Here is a 17599-nt window from a genome sequence, read left to right as displayed (position 1 = left end):
AATCATCTGGAATTAAATTTGAGGAAAAAATAATATCTGTCTGTGTACTTCAAAAGGGAGCAGATATAGAGTCCAAATATGGCGCTACTGGGCTACATCTAGATGGGAATAATTAGGGCCTGGTATAGGGAAGAAAAAAAAGATACAAGAAATAATACTCATATAATTACATACTTGTGTAATTCGGCCACTTGAAAAGCAAGAAGAAATTTCATTGATCTTTTACATTTAAAATTTTTTCTAGAAAATTAACATGGATGACCAGAATTCAGTGATATACTGAATGAATTTCCAGAGCCTACAACTACACAGAGAAAGGCCCCCATAAATATTTCTTGTTGAAGAAATGGGTTAAAGTGAACATATTCTTAGGTTGGAAGGAATAGGGAAATGTAAAAAACAAAATTTATGAGTATTAAAAAGTTATTTTTTTAACTCTTAGATATTTGAGGGAGAAGGAACCGTAGAGTCTGGATTTGACGATGTGACTATCAACAGCTAGAACTCACCAAGGTTTTTACAGACTCCTGGAGTTTATCTGATTATTTAGTTAAAATACACTGTATTGTTTTCTGTATTGTCTTAATGCTTTGAGAGCCATTTTCCATATGTCAAATCTTCATGCTCAGTATTGCATTTTAAGATCTTGTCCTCTTTCTCTAATTTTTTTTTTCCTGGTAATAAATGCTTCTTATTACCCCAAACTTCATATAAAGTGTTCAACTTCACATTAGTTCATTAAGACAGGATCTAGGCAATACCTACAAATTGTATCAATTTAAACCTCAAAATCAGTCAAATCATTTCATTACAGAATGAATAATTAACAAAAGGTGCTACTTTTCACGTAACATTGTAAAAACACTAGTTGGATAGAAATTCAGTTTTTAGGGATTCAACTTCAATCACAACAGGTGGCAGAAACAACTAAATTAATCTTATATTCTTCATCACCTTTCAATAACCCAGAGTAATGATTAAAACCTGTAGTCTTGGAAGCAGAATATAAGGCTAGATTTGAATTGAGACTAAAACTTGGGTAAACATTCTCAAGGAAATAGTGTTTGAGACAAAGAATTATATATAGCTAGTTGTAGAGTAAAAAATGAAGTAACCCTTTGATCTCATGAAAAAAAAAGTCTGAAAATTCTACTTAGGAAGCTAAAAAAATATTCTTAACACATTTGAAAACATTCAAATATATTTACTTTTATCTGATTTCAAGAGCAGCTCATCAACTAAAATATATTCTGTGCAATAAATAATCATCCCTTTTCTGAGAATAATACATTTACAGGAACTAGTTGCTTAAAAAAATGAGGTTCCTGTATTTGACAGTCAGTTAAATTTTCTCTCATAGCTGATCAGTGTAGAAAACCACCTGGCTCTACTATTTAAAGTGAACTAATAGGTTGTTTGAGCCTATTGGTCAATTTAACTAACTGGTCAAAATAGGCATTTTAGAACTAGAATCATCTAAAATAGGGGTTCTCAACTTTGGTTGCATATTGCAATTACTTGGGGAGCTTTTAAAAATACACCTGAGCTGACCATACCTAAGACAAATAAAATCAGCATCCAAGCATCAGTATTATTTAAGTGCCTCAGAATACTAAGATGCAGTTAAGGCTGAAAATCACTCATCTAAAAGGTTTTACTCAAAATATTAAAGCGAGAATGTCCTGCCTCATGATTTGCTTTTTATACTTTCTGATACTATTCAAAAACCAAATAAAGGAATGTTGTTACTTTAAATGAGCACTATAAAGATAACCATCTCCTACTTTAACTACCTAACTTAAGAGCACTGGATTCCCATTTCTACTACTGGAGATTCTTTGTGACTTCAAGGGTTGTGTTATAAGGGCCAATGTCCCTGACCTAAATTTTCTTTTAGCAGTATAACAGTCTACCCATAAAAATATGGAAAATAGACATTTTATTAATTAGTACTTACCATACAAGGTAGGAAGTGAATACTAGGAAAATCATGACAAGAAAACTGACACCTGAAACGCCATAAACCCAAATTTTCACTCGGCCATCTGTTTAAAACAGAGATGAAGAGAGGCAACTTAGTGCATGGAATTCCACAGCATTCCAGAGAGAGGACAGCATAATGCCTGACAAGCACATGCTGGACATTAGTTCTGGGTGTGAAATGAGCATCAGTGCCTTAGCTGACTGCTCAGCAAGCTCCAGATGTCAGTGATTTGGGGCACACTCTGCAAACTGCCAGAAATAATTTGGAATTGACAGGGATCCATTCCTAGAACACTGGAATATGGTTCCTTCCCAGAAATTATGTTTGTTTAAAAAAAACAAGCTTTAAATTATATAACATGGTACCATTTTCCATGGACTTTTACAGATGAAACGGTTTGCATTACTCTGACCTTTAGCGAACTAACCATCAAAAACAGGTTGTGACTGCATGGCACTGAAACATTTATTTAGATTAATGTTTTATTTCTCACCTGAATTCTGATATTTTCATAAATGACTTTCATAAATGATATATGGGTATAAATATCCATATATGATAGCTATTAACTGGCAACAAAACAGGTGAAAATGTAAAACATAAGACAATCAAAATTTTTTTTCACAATTTCAAACACTGGCAATCATTTCATAAAGTCTAATCAATCGGAAGGTTATTCTGATATTATGTGCAAGTGTGTTCAAATGTAATACAGCAGTATTTCAAAACATTTTGACAATGTAAAAGAGAACAAAGAAAATTCCAATAAAAAACAAAACAATCCCACATGCAAAGCCCATTTTTGGTGGCTTTGTTTCCTGAGTGATGTTGGGCCAACAAAAACTACATAACCAAACAAGCTAATCAAGTCATGCTAAGTAAGCACTGAATGACTATAAATTTATGACTACATACGTACAAGGAGTCATTATTTTGGATTTGGTGTCTTCTAGAGTTAAGGAAAACAGATTATCCAACTATTCTAATCTATTTAGTGACTACTATTATGTAAGAGATAATCTGATTGTATGTTTGGCTTTTCTACATGTGATGGAAAATTGAGCTGCCTCTGGGCAAGCTAATGATCTCTTTATTTTGCTCTATTTTATATGAACATATAGCTAGCTAAACTTAGAATTAAACTGACAAAAGCAAAGTCTTAGCATCCCAAAGGAATTGCACTCCTTTCTGAAAGATATGCCTACACAGAAGGTTCATTACACTACATGAATGTAATTAACCGCAGGTCCAAAATACACATATCAGCATCTTATTCTCAAGGTCTCTATGGGATAAAAACAATAAAAACCTACTGTAAACACTTATTTTGAATAAAATCACAATTACTTTCAATTACATTATGGCTACGTATTATGGTTTTTGCTTACAGGACATTTTCAAGCTTTAATCAGTTTTTAGAATGTGTCTTCAATGTAGTTATGATATTTTTCTATGGTGATAAAACTTTTAGCAAAGCTTTGATTTTGATCTCTTTGAAAGACTGATGATGAAATCTCTTACCCTAAGTTTTTTACATTGGCACAAAACAATTCCCTGAGTGAGAATGCTTCTTATTTCTCATTACCAACAAAACCTCATAGAGTTGAAGTTTTGGGAGGATCCACTGTTATTAAATCCCTACTCTAGAAACATGTGGTTTTTATATATTAGCCATATTACTTAAAAAAATGGTTAATAAAACTTTTTAAAAGAATTTCAACGGGATAAAATTTCAAACTACTATAAAAAATGTGTAGTGAAAAATAAAGTTTTCTTGACATCTTCTCTCAGTTCCCTACTCAGGAGTCACCACTGCTACCAGTTTCTCTGGATAGCCTTTTACAGCTTTTTTCTGCACATACAAGCATATGGGAACAGCCCACTCTCCCTGCAGACGCACACTCACATGCATCTTTTTAAAAAGACACAAATGGTGCATATCATTCACTTTAATTTGCAATTTTCCTTCTTAATATATGTTGGAACTATCTCCATGCTAGTTCATAGAACAAGTCTACCTCATCTTTTTTAGTATCTCTATGAGGTAGCACTGCACAGTTATACCATATTTTTGCTTTACCAGTATTCTATTTATGGGTAGTTAGTTTCCAGTCATTTGCTAAATAACAGGCAATCATGTAATGGATGTTATTTACATAGTTCTTCTAATAAATATGTAATATATCTGTATGATAAATTGCAAGGAGAGAAATTTTAGATCAAAATGTTTGAGCACAAAATTTCTGATAGCTATTGCCTAATTGTCCTCCTGAGATGACGTTGCAATTTACACGCACTCTGGGAGAACATAATGAAAGCTATAAACTCTTTCCTCAGATAACTAATGTCTTACACACATGTATATATTCACATACACAATATTATTTATGCTGTAGGTAAACCCTAAAAGCCCATCCATGAATTAAAGGCTAAGATCCTCATTTGTGGATCTGGAGACTCATTTTCCTCCTCACCCAAAATTTTCCTCCTAGAAGTGTGTCTACAAGCCACAGAGTGAGCCTGGCTATATTTCACATCAGACTTCTCTCAAATTAAAATCTACTATTAATTTAATAATAACACTAATGAGATGGCTTTCAACAACTATGAAACGCCTAGCCATATGGGGGAATCAAAAGTTGAATAAGATATGGTAGGTACCCTTAAAAGTTGCTTGAGGTATATAACTCTTGTGTCTCCCACTTAAGATAGGGCCCTTTGGGTATGGACCTATTTTCTGCTTTGTTTAAGTAAATTATCAAGGCCCTTTCTAGTAGGGCAAAGGTCTAGGGACTATGAGGAAAGTTTTCAAGGAATATTTTGCCTGAACTTTGTCTGCCTCTTCTCTCTCCACGCTGTATGCCACTTCCCTCGGTCATTCCTACATTTTGTGCCCTAGAAGAGGTATGTACGATAGACACAGAGAACCTTGCCTTTTTTCTTGGTCCACTTTACAAAGTGGGAAGCAAAGGTCAGTGCTATGTAAAGGTTTTAATGACCTGCCTTCCCCTCATTCACTAGTGCTGCGACCTCAGTGAAATTAGTTTGCGCTGTCAGTTTCAGTATCTCCATCTCTAAAATGGTGATAATGATGCCTCATTAGTTGTGGGGACCTAAAAGGATGATTTATGAAACACAGCCAGCACAGAACTATAGGGCACACAGAAAATATCTAATAAATATTGATTCCAATCCTAATAACCTCCAATTTCTGAGTCCTATTTCTGACATGGTGCTAATTAATTAATAGCCATGACGATCTTACAGGAGGTACTCTTAAATTGATTTCATGGGTGAGAAAATTGAGGCCTGGAGAGGTGAAGGAAACTGAGGTCCAAAGGTGAAAAAATTGCACACAATCACAAAACAGGTCAGTTCTGGGCCATGATGCCAACCACATCTGTTTATCTCTGAAATGGATGCTTTTGCCATTCCAACTGTATTGTATTTCTCAAATTAGACAGAGTCCACGGATATTTTTTCAGGTATCTCAAGTTCCTTAAGAATTTATTCAAATTTTACTTTCCATTCAGTTGTCTAAAAAGTTTACAGTTATAAAAGCTAAACTCTTTATCAGAAATAATTTACAACTAAAAGTTATTTTCAAAGGATATTATTTTGCTTTCTTAACTCATTGTCTCTTAGACACGATAATCTTCAACTATCCTTGATAACATTTTATATTTAAAGGGAGCATACATTATACAATATGCAAATTTGAGAAACCCTGAGCTAGACGATATTGCCTCTTCCTTCCCACCTCTTTTTCTCCTTTTTTCCATTCTTTCCATTATGCACAGTGGTCACAATATGAACCCCTCCCATGAGAAAATTTGCATATCTTACTCATAACTAACACACACCTGGGTCAAGAGGTTGAAGAGACCATCCTTTAAAAATATCATGTATTTTTGAATTCACAGGTCTGTTTTTACCAGCAAGGTTTTTAACATCAGCTTTTTTATCCTCTGAGCCAGGTACTTTCATGCAGTAATCCAGGAAACCATTTGATCTCATTATCTCTGTATAGCCCTTCTCACAACCACAGACTCCACCCTACAGCATAAAAAAATATTTTTATTGTTACACAGTGAGTTGTACAGAAAAAGAACAATTTAATGTTGAAATCACTTAATATTTGCATGATAACCATGATAATTTAGGGTTTTCAGCAAGTAGCTTGACAATAAGATGAAAATACAGTAAGTAGCTCATTTTCTTCCAAACAGGAAATCACAATCCTTCGTAAATGGCATTACCTACATTGTTTTCTCTCTGCTAGAAATGTTCAAGGCATTCAGTCAGATGATCCTCCACTCTCCCCTCTACTGTTTTAGATTTCTGCCCACTCACTCCAGCCTGCCCTTCATACTGAGAAAGCAAGGGGTCATGTATATTTCTTCTTTGAGTGTTGTGCCTTTTGAGATCCTCCACTGTCGCAGCTTCTGAATGATGTGACAACATGACAACACCTTCTACTAGTGAACATTAAAACTCCAACCACCTTTCTGCTCCTATGCCTGGTTCTGCTCAAAAGGAGGGCTGCAGCCCAGGGGCCAGAAGGAAAACAGACTTCACCAAAGCCACAAATCCAAGAGAAGGATGGATGAGCCATGTATCCATCTAAATCAACGCCTCCTGGTAGTGACACGAGGGTCAGGCCACAGTCCTTCCCTAGTTGCTGTTGTGATTATGTGTCCTTAGTACTTGTTCGTGCAAATGAATGCTTCTGAGCAGCTGACTAAGATGATGTATGATAGAGGAAGAAGGCTGTTTGTCTCTGGAAGTGAAACTGGAAATAATTGCTGTTCCTCCAGCAAACATACAGGCAGTAGAATAAGAAAAGAATAAAAAAAAAGATAGGCATAAAATTATGAGTCTCCATGACTTCGCTTTTAGGGTTCCTTACATCAGCCATTTTTTCTGACATTTTCAGAACAGGCTCCGGCCTCACACAGTTACTCAGGCCAGTCCTTATCAATCAGTCAGATTTATTTAAGTCACCAATTGGTGACCCAGCACAAGATTATGAGGAGCAGTAGATACTAAAACTAAACCAGGGCATTCCAATCTTCTACAAAGGAGAAGATCAGAAAAACAAATCCTAAATGAAAAGTTCTCCATAGTTTTAGCGAACAGGTAACACGTTTCCAATAATGACAATTATTATGATACATCTGAGTGGTTTTAGTTGAAGGTAACACATTGTGTTCAATGGAGAGACCTAATATAGAAAAGTTATATACTCTCAGCTATTAAAGCCATCCTTTCAAGACACATCCCTTTGAGAGAAAAATGGTGACTAGTCACGTAAGCCAAGAATTCAAGGACAACGGTAACGTATGCTTTATTAAAGAAGATATCCAGCTAGTGTTGGAAAGCTACAATTTCAATTTTGCAAACATCATTATCCCAAGTGAAGTTGTTGCTGATCTTCTCTTTTTTCCTTTCTTTTCTCCTTTGCAAACCTAGCCACTGTCTTTTCTGTGGTAAAGAACTTAACCACCCTGAAGTAGAAGAGCTGTAAAATAGGACTGAGGTATGAATTATTTCTAAGCAAAACATGTTTGGAATGAACACAGTATAAAAGGAAACATGTTTCTTTAAGAAACATGACATAATATTTAAAAAAATTATATATGCACTGCACACTGAGCACCAATGAATAGAATCCACTACACATTTTACATTAAATCCTGAGCAATGCTATACTGGAGTGAAGAGAAAGAGAAAGAGAGTAAAATTCCTGCTTTAAAATATATATATATATATCCAACTTAAAACCACATACTCAACTTATTTAAGAAGAAATCAAATTTTTTCATACCATAGCGATTGTGGTACAATTTTAACAAATAACGTTTGGCAAATATGAACATGCATTTATAATATCATTCAAAAAAGTTTAGGTATATGGAAGGTTAAAATAGAAGAAATAAAACTTCTTTTTATTAGGAGAATATTCATTAGTAAATAGAACAAACGTAAATTCCATGCCTGAAAGGTAAACTGGCCACAGACACATTTATTTAAAAACAACAACAACAACAACAAAAGGCTGCTTCTAACATTTGGCTCTGCACAGCAATGCTTAATAGCTGTGATGACTCCCACAAGTGCCTCTAGATGGTATCGTGGTACATGGAACTGCTGGTGGGCCGCAGCAGATGGGAGAAGAGCATCCCACAGCATATGTGTAGCACAACAGTTAGATACTTAGGGAGCGCTCCAGCCCGTGACTCACCTGTGTACAGTAAGAGAAAGGCTTCCTGCAGGCTGGGTTACACTGGCGGATAGCAGCAGGCCGTGCCCGAGGGGAGCAGCCTCCTACAAAAGAAATCCCACCGTCATCTGTGGATTTCTCTACGATAAACACTCTTATATATTTGGTTATTATTATTATTTTTTTAAACCTCTGGCACTGGTCACATGGCAACAGTATTATTTTTAAAATCCACCTGCTAACAGCGTAGCGCAGCCCTATTTTATCGATGACCTCAGGATGCGTTGTTTGAGGGGGAATATTTACAGTAGAGTTTTTACTCCTGCTGACTGGCAGTGTGATCATATCAAATGGCTATGCTTGAAGTTAGTTTATGAATATCAGGATCAGTAGAAGAATTGATCAAATCTCCATTTAAATTCTGGGGCAGAAAACGTATCTCTTTAAATACTCATTTTACCTATATGTTTCTACAGCCAGGAACTCGCCTGATCATTCCAACAATTGAAATTCCAAAAGAATGACACTCTTCGATTCTTGGGAGGCCAACAGCAAACACTTTGATGACATTTTTTAATGTATATCAACCACAACACATACACACGCATGCACACACATACACACTCACACATTTTAAAGTAGAAATATGTCAACTTCAGGAAGGGCAATAATATATCTAATGCACTACTTGTAGGTGCTCAGTAAACACTTTTCCAATGAAAGGTGAGATGATGTCTGTTTCTAGGACCTGAAAATCATTTTCCCTCATTAGAGTCAAGGTAGAAGGAGAGACATAGGAAAAAGCCTAGCGGCAATTAGGGAAAACACTTGACTTGTTTTACAAAGGTAGTAGTTAACCTGGATTTATGTAGTATTGGTTACATTTACAGACTCTAGCCTTTACTTTGCTATAATTGTCAACCACTTATAGGTAATTATATAGCTAGAGGATAGCTTTGAGCCTAAGGCAGGTAGGGGACAGTGTTACTGCATAAATAAAACAAATTGTCAATACACAAATAAAAAAGAAAACCCACAATCTAGAATTAGCAAGTAAGTATGAAATTGACTGAGTGTTACTGTCAATAACCACACAGTCCTGTCACTTTACCAGTTGTTTCTGCAAGAGTGCTTTCCACTCTATAAACCAGTGATCTGCAAAGTAGTGTATGTACTCCTAGGAGAGGGGGCTCTTGGGTATTGGGAAGAAAATATTAGAATTTATACCATTTATAAAACATTTTTGCTTAAATTTTGAAAATGAAATTTAGTTTTAATAGTATGGAGTAGACTGACCCACATTGGTGATCTGAGCTTATCTGCTGGATAATCACATGGGGTACATGGCACCTGAGGAATTACGAGTAGATAGTTTTGCCTTTACCAGTTAGTTTACTTTCAACATCTTGCAGAGCAAAATACTTTCTGAGTTGCTGGTAGATTTACTACCTATGTAGTTTTTTTTTTTTGCATGGGCTGGCACCGGGAATCCAACCCGGGTCTCCAGCATGGCAGGCAAGAAATCTGCCGCTGAGCCACCATTTTGTACCGCCCTAGATTTACTACTTATCTGATTTTAACAACAACACAACTCTCAAAGTGGACAAGTCACTTAAAAAGATTGCTGTGAATAAGCTATGGATTAAAGGGAGTGCTAATAATGCAAGAACAGCTAAATAAAAGAACAATGGTACTGATAATTTCCCTAGGATAAGCACCTAGTCAGCTGCCAAACTTAGTAAAAATATATCAACTTAATCTGCTCTGACAAGAAAACATAAAAAAACTCTAAAACTTTAATTTCAACTTATTGAGAAGACCATTTGTACCATAAATTGTACCTACCATCATGAATGAGGAAACTTTCCATTAATCTACATTGTATATTTGGATATTATGTCATAATCATGATTAGCAAACTATTCAAATGCTAAGCTTCCAGTAAATGAAAACATGCAACTATAATTTATAGCAAAAAGGTTTTTTTAATTACTAAAAATACATTTTAATATCTCTATTTTACCTTTACCAACACTCTTAATTTGAATTTCTGTTTATGTAGCACAGGAATATAATATGTTCAGGTATGCCTTCAAAATAATTTTACTGATAAGGTATATGATTTAAAATTCTAGTAAGATAGCATCTGTCATTTTAAAGGAAAATTTCACCATGGTTCAGTTTATTTCTTTATTTGACTTGTTAGACATCTTACGGGTTTCATTTAGAATTTCTTGGTTTCTAAGATGCAAAGGTCTAATAACAATTTGCCATAAAAATCCCTAAGATTGCCTGCCCACTCATCCACTGCTTAAAATTTGTAAGCTACTTCCTTTCACAAACAGTAACACTTGGAGATCTTTCTGAATCATCCACACAAGTCTCGGCAGGAATACCTGTGACATTAATGCCATCTGAACGTTGGCACCATACAGTTCTCTCGTTGTTGTTCCAAAGACTTGCTTTCCATGTATAGTGATAACATTTGCCTCCTGCAGGTAAATAAGATGCAGCAGTTCTAGTACATCTTACATAAAAATAGAATAAGCACTGATCTATTAGGGCTAAAGAATATAAAAGTGTTCTTGGTACCTGTGCAAGGACGTGTTTCTAGAACCTGTTGGGGGCAGCTGTCTTGGTTCTCAAAAGACTGAATGATAAATGTCCTTGACCTAGATTGGCGACCCATGGTCTCAAAGCTTCTCCCATCAATGCAGGTTAATTCACAGCTGCTCCACTCTGACCACTCGGTTAAATGGCAGTCTCCTGGATGGTTGTGCAACAGAGGGGAGGGAAACAGCAGGGAAACTGGCACTTGACAACATTTAAGTAGACAGAATTCTCACTGAGATGTGTGATTGTGCCAGTGATACAGGCAGGCTCTAGATACCACACATCCTATTTTGACTCTTTTTCCAATTAGGAAAGTATTCTACTTTACCAAGATAGTGCCCGAAACTAGATTATCATTGCTCTGCCTCAAATTGTTGTCATATCTAGAGAATACTGTATGTCTGCCTATGATAATAAGATGGCAAGGTAAAGATTATAGCAGCTCAGTTTACAAGGATCAGCATAAAAACATCATAAAATGGATATTCACAGAAACCACATAAAAGGGAAGAAACAGATCACAAAAATGGTGTATGTTTTGGCCCAGAGAATACTTACTGTTTGGAATCTATCTATCAATCATCTATATGCATATGTATATATATATATAAATTATAAGAATATGTTGTTCATATACAAAATTATAAAAATATGTTACGCACCAAATTATAAGAATATTAGCTACATCAAAGCTACGTCACATATGCTTAGCTGTGTTATTAGGATTGAAACAAACTCATACACTTTATGAGCTAATTATGACCTTCATATTATATAGAATTATACTATTTACAGAGTGTTTTCTCAAACCTCAGAATGCCATCAGCATGCATCCATCCATGCATGGATTTAGCCAATATTTTTGTTGATCAATATGGATCAGGGGAGCACAATTTCCAGATAAAGAAACCACTGCTCAAAGGAGTTAGACTATCTTTCCCAGATATTGTTATCGACCTGGTAGGGACAAGATTCTAACTTAGGTCTTAAATCTCCAAGTCCAGTGCTTTTATCATTTACATGCTCTGCCTCCATGGAAAGACTAGGTATATGACAAAATGATAACCACAATTAAAAAAGGAATTCCAGTTAATTAAGAACTTTGATGAAGTAGAACTTCTCCAGAATAAAAATACTAGAAAAAATATTACAGGATCACCATAGAAGTGCTCCTAATCATTAGAGTTGCATACCTGGGCAAGGCACAGAACACAGCTGCTTCAGGATGCTGTGCTGATAGGGCATTTCTCCACACAGTGCATCGTCTACATGCACAGCTCTATGAGAGATGGAACTGTTGTGGATTATGCAGGAGAGGCTGCGAACCTGGACTCCTTCGCCACAGTCTCCACCCTGTTAGAGTGAAAAGAAACTCTCAGAATTGCCCAAATAATTAGCATCTCAGAATTTTGGTTCCTGCCACCCCTAGTCCAAGAAAATCCTAGTTGTACATTTCAACAGCTTTTTCTTCTTGGGAGTTATCTTTCCATTACTGACAACAAAGCAACACTTAGCAATACTTGGCTGACTTGAGCTGGTAGAGAAAGTAAATTAGAAATGCAAATTTAGACCATGGAATGTATGTACTCAGAATATGACAATTCACTTTGGAACTCAGCCAGGATTATAAAAACAATACATAATTTGTCTAGGTGTATGTGATAAAATGGTCTAATCCATAATCACTCCCCAGGAGAGCATGTACAGCCACAGGGCATAAATTTCTCTTTTACTTTGCTTGCTTTGCTTTTGTAGGGAATTCAGTGCTTTCTAACATGGATTAGCTTTGGGTTTCCAGCAAAACACTCTTTCCTACTACTGCTACAAGAAGTTGTTTTCCAAGAGTGCCTTCTGTGCTGAATAATATTCTTTGAAGATACTTCATACAAATCCCACACAGGTTAGTCTGAGCAATTAGGAAAATGTTGTGCAGTATCTCACAGAAACAGAATATTAGAATTGAAAGGGTTCTTACTGGTTTTCTGGCCCAACCATCTGCCTGATGAAGTATTTTTGGCAGATACAATAAGATGAGTATTTTCTCCTCAGATCAAACATCGGTTGATAGCCTCTCCTTTTGCACGATGCTCTAGAAAACAGAGCCTGAGGCAATGCTTTCATACAGTCTCAGGGCAGCAAGAGCAAAGGCAAAAGAGTACTGATGTAGAAAAGGGGTGAAAGCAAATATGAGATAGTGTATTACCCAGCAGGCCTCAACTTCACAAGGAAACTCCATTGGTCACCCACAACGTCTCCTAGAGAGGACCTGTGGTAGCACCATGCCTCAGAACGATACATGGGGAGACGATGAGGAAGGGAGAGGCATTTATAGGCCAGCTCTTCCTTCGCTCTAGGTCTCATTGATCAACGTCCATCCCGGCAGTACTGCCACCCTGAAGTTGTGTTACTCAGCTTAAACTGAATCCAGATGTTGGTGGAAGAGTCAGAGTCTTCATGAATACCATGTTGCGAGAGAGAAAGGGAGATACAGAGAGAAACACAAAGAGACAGAGACAAAATCTTGCAGCTCTGCTGCTGTAGGCAGGGATGCTATAACCCATTATAAATCTTCACTGGGATATAGTTGCATCTCCTTTTCCCTTCTCCCACTGCAAGACATAGACATGGACTTGCCTAGATCTTGGGTCTGCTTTGGCTCCTGTAGAGCCAGGAATGATGAAGAACAAGGCAGTCCACTAATGCAGTCAAGACTGTGTTCTGGCCAGGGACTGAAACACTGGCTGGCATTGAGCAGGCCAAGGCACAGTGACAGTGGTTACTGGGTGTCAAGAGCAGGATGTGGATAAGCTGCTCAAAGGGCAAAGTGGCACAGAGTGGCTGCTGAGAAAGAAGCCTTCCATAAAGGAGGATGAGACGCAAAGATATATTGGCAAAAAAGAAAAGGTACAACTTGGAGGGGTCTAAGTTGCAGCAAATTAAACTCTAAAGAGTCTGAGGGGAAACATAAATTAGGGTCATAATGTCCTCTTTAGAGATGTTTTTACAGGAATTGTGATTTGTTTATCTAAGATGGCAATTCTCAAGCTTGATTTAGCAATACCTCCTAATTGCTCTAATCATTTCCAGGGCTTCTGTGAAATGTTAAAAACCAAAACAAACGCACCATGATTTGGTGTCTAAATGCATTTTTCAGAGATGAGTGGGAGTAAAAGATCAATTTACAGTTGATTCATTCAAAGCAAATGCTCTAATAAATGTTTACTCCCTAAATTGGAAAATAACTAGTGTAAATTGACTTTCATTTTTTTGGGGGGGTTCTCTCATGTAAGTTATTATTCCTGATGATAGATCCACTGCAGAGTTATCTAGGTGTATATTTTACTAGAGAGTATTAGATTTGTGTACTTAGAGAGGAGTCTGAAAGTAATGCAGTATATATGAAATTTGAAATGACTGATATTTGAAATCTCAGGTAACATAAGGCTCAACTGATTAGACCTTTTGCTTAAAACTCCACAATACTCCTATGAAGAAATGACAGGAGATCACTTTAAAAAACAAGACAAACAACAAAACGCTCTTGGAAGCTTGGGATCAGCCCATATTAAACCTTAATCTCTTAAAGTTTTGGCAACAACAGTCCCAATATGAAGATAAATCACCATCACAATGATTCTTTCATTTGTAAAGTAAGGGTTCATTCACCCACATTCATGAGACTCTGCATATTTGGGTCTTAAAATAGTTTTTAAAATAGTTAAGTTTAAAAACTAGTTAAATTTTTAGCAAGATCGGAAGCAATGAATATTCTCTTGCTAGCTCTCCACTGTCCACTTCATTAGATAATTAATGAAGGCTTTGTATACACCGAATTGGCATCTCCACCAGATGTGGATAGGCAGACAATACTAATAATCATAATCATAATTCTAATCAAAATTATAACTAACATTGATTGAGCTCTTACTTTATATGATGCACTATGCTAACTACTTTATATGGATTATTTCTACAAAATCCCTACAAAAACAACCCAGCAAAATAGGTACTTTCGTGACCCCATGACATAGAAAGAGAAATCAGGGACTTGGGGAGGTGAGGCACTTGACCAGAAATGTAGAGCTAGGAATTGGCCGAAGTTTGACCAAAATTAGGACTGCTAGACTCCCTATCTGAGCTCCTAAATCATATAAAATAAAACAGATATATCAATCTATGTGTGGATACATGTTATCAACTGAAGAAATTGAAAAGAGTCAGGAAATACTAAAAAAAAAAAAAAAAAATTATGCTTGAGGATAAACACTTCCTTTTGCTAATCTCTTTCCACATAAAACAGTGACAAAATTGGTATTTCCACTGTATCCTGAGCAAGCTCTCTTGTTATGCACTAATCTTTCTTGATGGCAATCAAACACTAAAATATACAGGCTCGTTGCCACCCTCAGTGAATGGGTTTCCAACCTGCATTCGGCAGGTTAGGATATGATATACCCAAGGAGGAACAGAAATACATCTGTGAGAGAGCAAGTATTCTTCCTTTGCGTGCAAAAGCCCCCATATGTTTTGATCAGTAATTCTAAACACTCAGCTTACATATCATTTAAGGAGAAAGCAATTCATTAAAAAGATATTATGTTATTTTAAAGAGCATTAAAATAATCAGGTGGCAGGGAGAGTAGGAATATAACTTGGGCTCAGGAAAAACCTAACTCAGATACCATCACGACTCTTTCTCTTTTATAGCCTCTGCTTTTCTTTGTGTCTCCTTTGTTCTCCCTTGTTTCCAATTGACTTTATGCACAAAGTAGAAAAATATGACATCAAAGAGTTTCTGATTACAACATCACTGGGCAGTTTCAGCTCCAATCCAAATTCTTGGGGAGGAATGCTGATTGGCCCTGCTTGGGTAAAGTGCCCAGAGCACAAAATAATTAACTACAGACTTGTTTCTTGAGGGCTTTTCCTGCATTAAATCTAACTCCAGAGTTTTCTTGTGACTGGAAGCTTCAGTGAGGGAGAATAAACCTGCCCAGAAATCTGAAGGAGCTCTGAAATTTCTACAGGTAGAAATTAATCAACTCCTTTGGTGGCTCCAGAATCTCCAAGCCAGGGAGTCTCAAACAGATGCCACACCCCCTTACCATCCTTGCCCCAGTGGTTCCAGAAAAAACTCAGCATATGAGAACAAAATGAAACACTACCTTTGGTATTTTCCAAAAATGGTGCAAGGGACAAGCTTGCAGACTATCAAAAAAGAAAAAAAAAAAAAGATCTTGGCATGTATGAAGATAAAAGGGACTGTTCAATAGATGCAGCAAATTACTGTAGCAATTGTACATCTAGAGTTGGTCAGTTCTCTGTCCCTCCCTGTTTTCTCTTCTTCATAATGTACTTTCCTCTTTTTTTTTTTCTCCCTGCAATGGGCCTCTGTAAGGGAGTTAGAGCTGATTTTTCTCTACTCTAATAAGAGCTATCATGTTATAAGAAGAATTATTCCTTTGATATTCTTAACTGCAAGTGATTCCAAGCAGCCTTTAAAAAGGCTGAAAACATAGAAAAAGAAGATTTTAGACGAGTAGACAAAATATTCATACTTAAAGCCATTAGGTAACTACTGAATTAATTAATTGGCATGTTATCTTATTTACTGTAAAAGGGGACCAAACAAATGTACCACACTTTTCCCCTCCTCTGGGACCTATTAAAATACATGGGCTTTTAACTTCAGCAAGATAATAATGCTGCATTGCAATGTCATTCTGGTAAGGAACACTAAACATCCCTATGAGAATTCTCTAGGTTTTTTTTTAATGCATAATCAAAATTATTGTTATCTAATTAAAATATGCTTTGGAACATGAACTGAAGGATAAACTAGTAAAATAAGAAAATAGGGAGAGTCAATGTGCTTTCTCCTAATCAAGAAGCCAGAAAGAACATGCAGTAGAAGTACACTGCTGATCCAGCAAAAGCTCTGGGTGCATGATATATTATGATGTTTCTAGGCATTTCGATTTCAGGCCAATAAAAAAGTATTCATTGAGGAAAATGTAGTAACCTTGGTTCATGTAATAATGTTAAAATATAACTTTCATACACGTGGTTTTCTGCTCATATGCAAGATTTTGTCTAAGCCTGAAATTGCCTCTGTAAAAAATATCATTTATAGCAAGCTGTGCATTTCTACAGCATCAGGGTTTTGCCTAATTAAATAATACTTTGATATTCCCAACAAGCCAAGGAAATAAGAGAGAATTATTGAGGATGCCAAAAAGATTGAAAGTCGCATGGCCTGTCCTATTATAATCAGTGCCTAATGAACGGCTAATTATTTTCCTAGCAATATCACTCTGCATGAGGTTAAATCACTTGCTTGTATTTTTCTGTTTTCCACTGCATTAACAACAACAAAAAAAACACATCGTGCCAGGACCCTGGTACTGTGAAATTTATTCTATGAATGCATACGTTTGATCAGACGAGTGCTTTGGACATACTGAGAAGCATTTTTCTAAGTGTCATTACATGACCTACCTCCAATTTACATGCAGACCAGTTGCCAAGGACCCAGCTGTAGCAGGGGGTCACTGGGCAGGTTTTCTGCTGGGTAAGCTCTGTGGGGCATGGGCGTCCTTCTCCTTGGGTTGGCATAATGATAAATCGAGTCCGGCTCATTTGACCTAAAATGATAAGGGAGGTGTCAGCTTTTCAGTTAGAGTTTGGTTTGGAACAGGAATGGAAGGGGAGAATATTGTCTTAGATATGTAAGTCTTCATTATAGCACATTGAATTCTGTCTTCCCTGGCTTTCAGTTT

General features: G+C 36.5%; 1 protein-coding gene across 1 annotated transcript in view; it reads right to left on the bottom strand.

Moving 5' to 3' along the window:
- The window catches only part of THSD7B (thrombospondin type 1 domain containing 7B), a 535886-nt gene that overhangs the window by 5510 nt on the left and 512777 nt on the right, over window positions 1-17599 (bottom strand). Inside the window, exons 19-25 of the mRNA XM_077151771.1 lie at window positions 17319-17464; window positions 12014-12173; window positions 10800-10973; window positions 10604-10699; window positions 8229-8311; window positions 5848-6040; window positions 1958-2045 (exon numbers count right to left, since the gene is read on the bottom strand). Coding sequence (XP_077007886.1) covers window positions 1958-2045; window positions 5848-6040; window positions 8229-8311; window positions 10604-10699; window positions 10800-10973; window positions 12014-12173; window positions 17319-17464 — 940 coding nt within the window. The remainder of the gene's footprint in view (window positions 1-1957; window positions 2046-5847; window positions 6041-8228; window positions 8312-10603; window positions 10700-10799; window positions 10974-12013; window positions 12174-17318; window positions 17465-17599) is intronic.

The sequence above is a fragment of the Tamandua tetradactyla genome, chromosome 3, assembly GCF_023851605.1.
Source record: "Tamandua tetradactyla isolate mTamTet1 chromosome 3, mTamTet1.pri, whole genome shotgun sequence".
NCBI classification, from domain to species: Eukaryota; Metazoa; Chordata; class Mammalia; order Pilosa; family Myrmecophagidae; genus Tamandua; species Tamandua tetradactyla.
The sequence above is the reverse complement of the archived record's forward strand: the minus strand, read 5'-3'. Positions and strand labels throughout refer to the sequence as shown.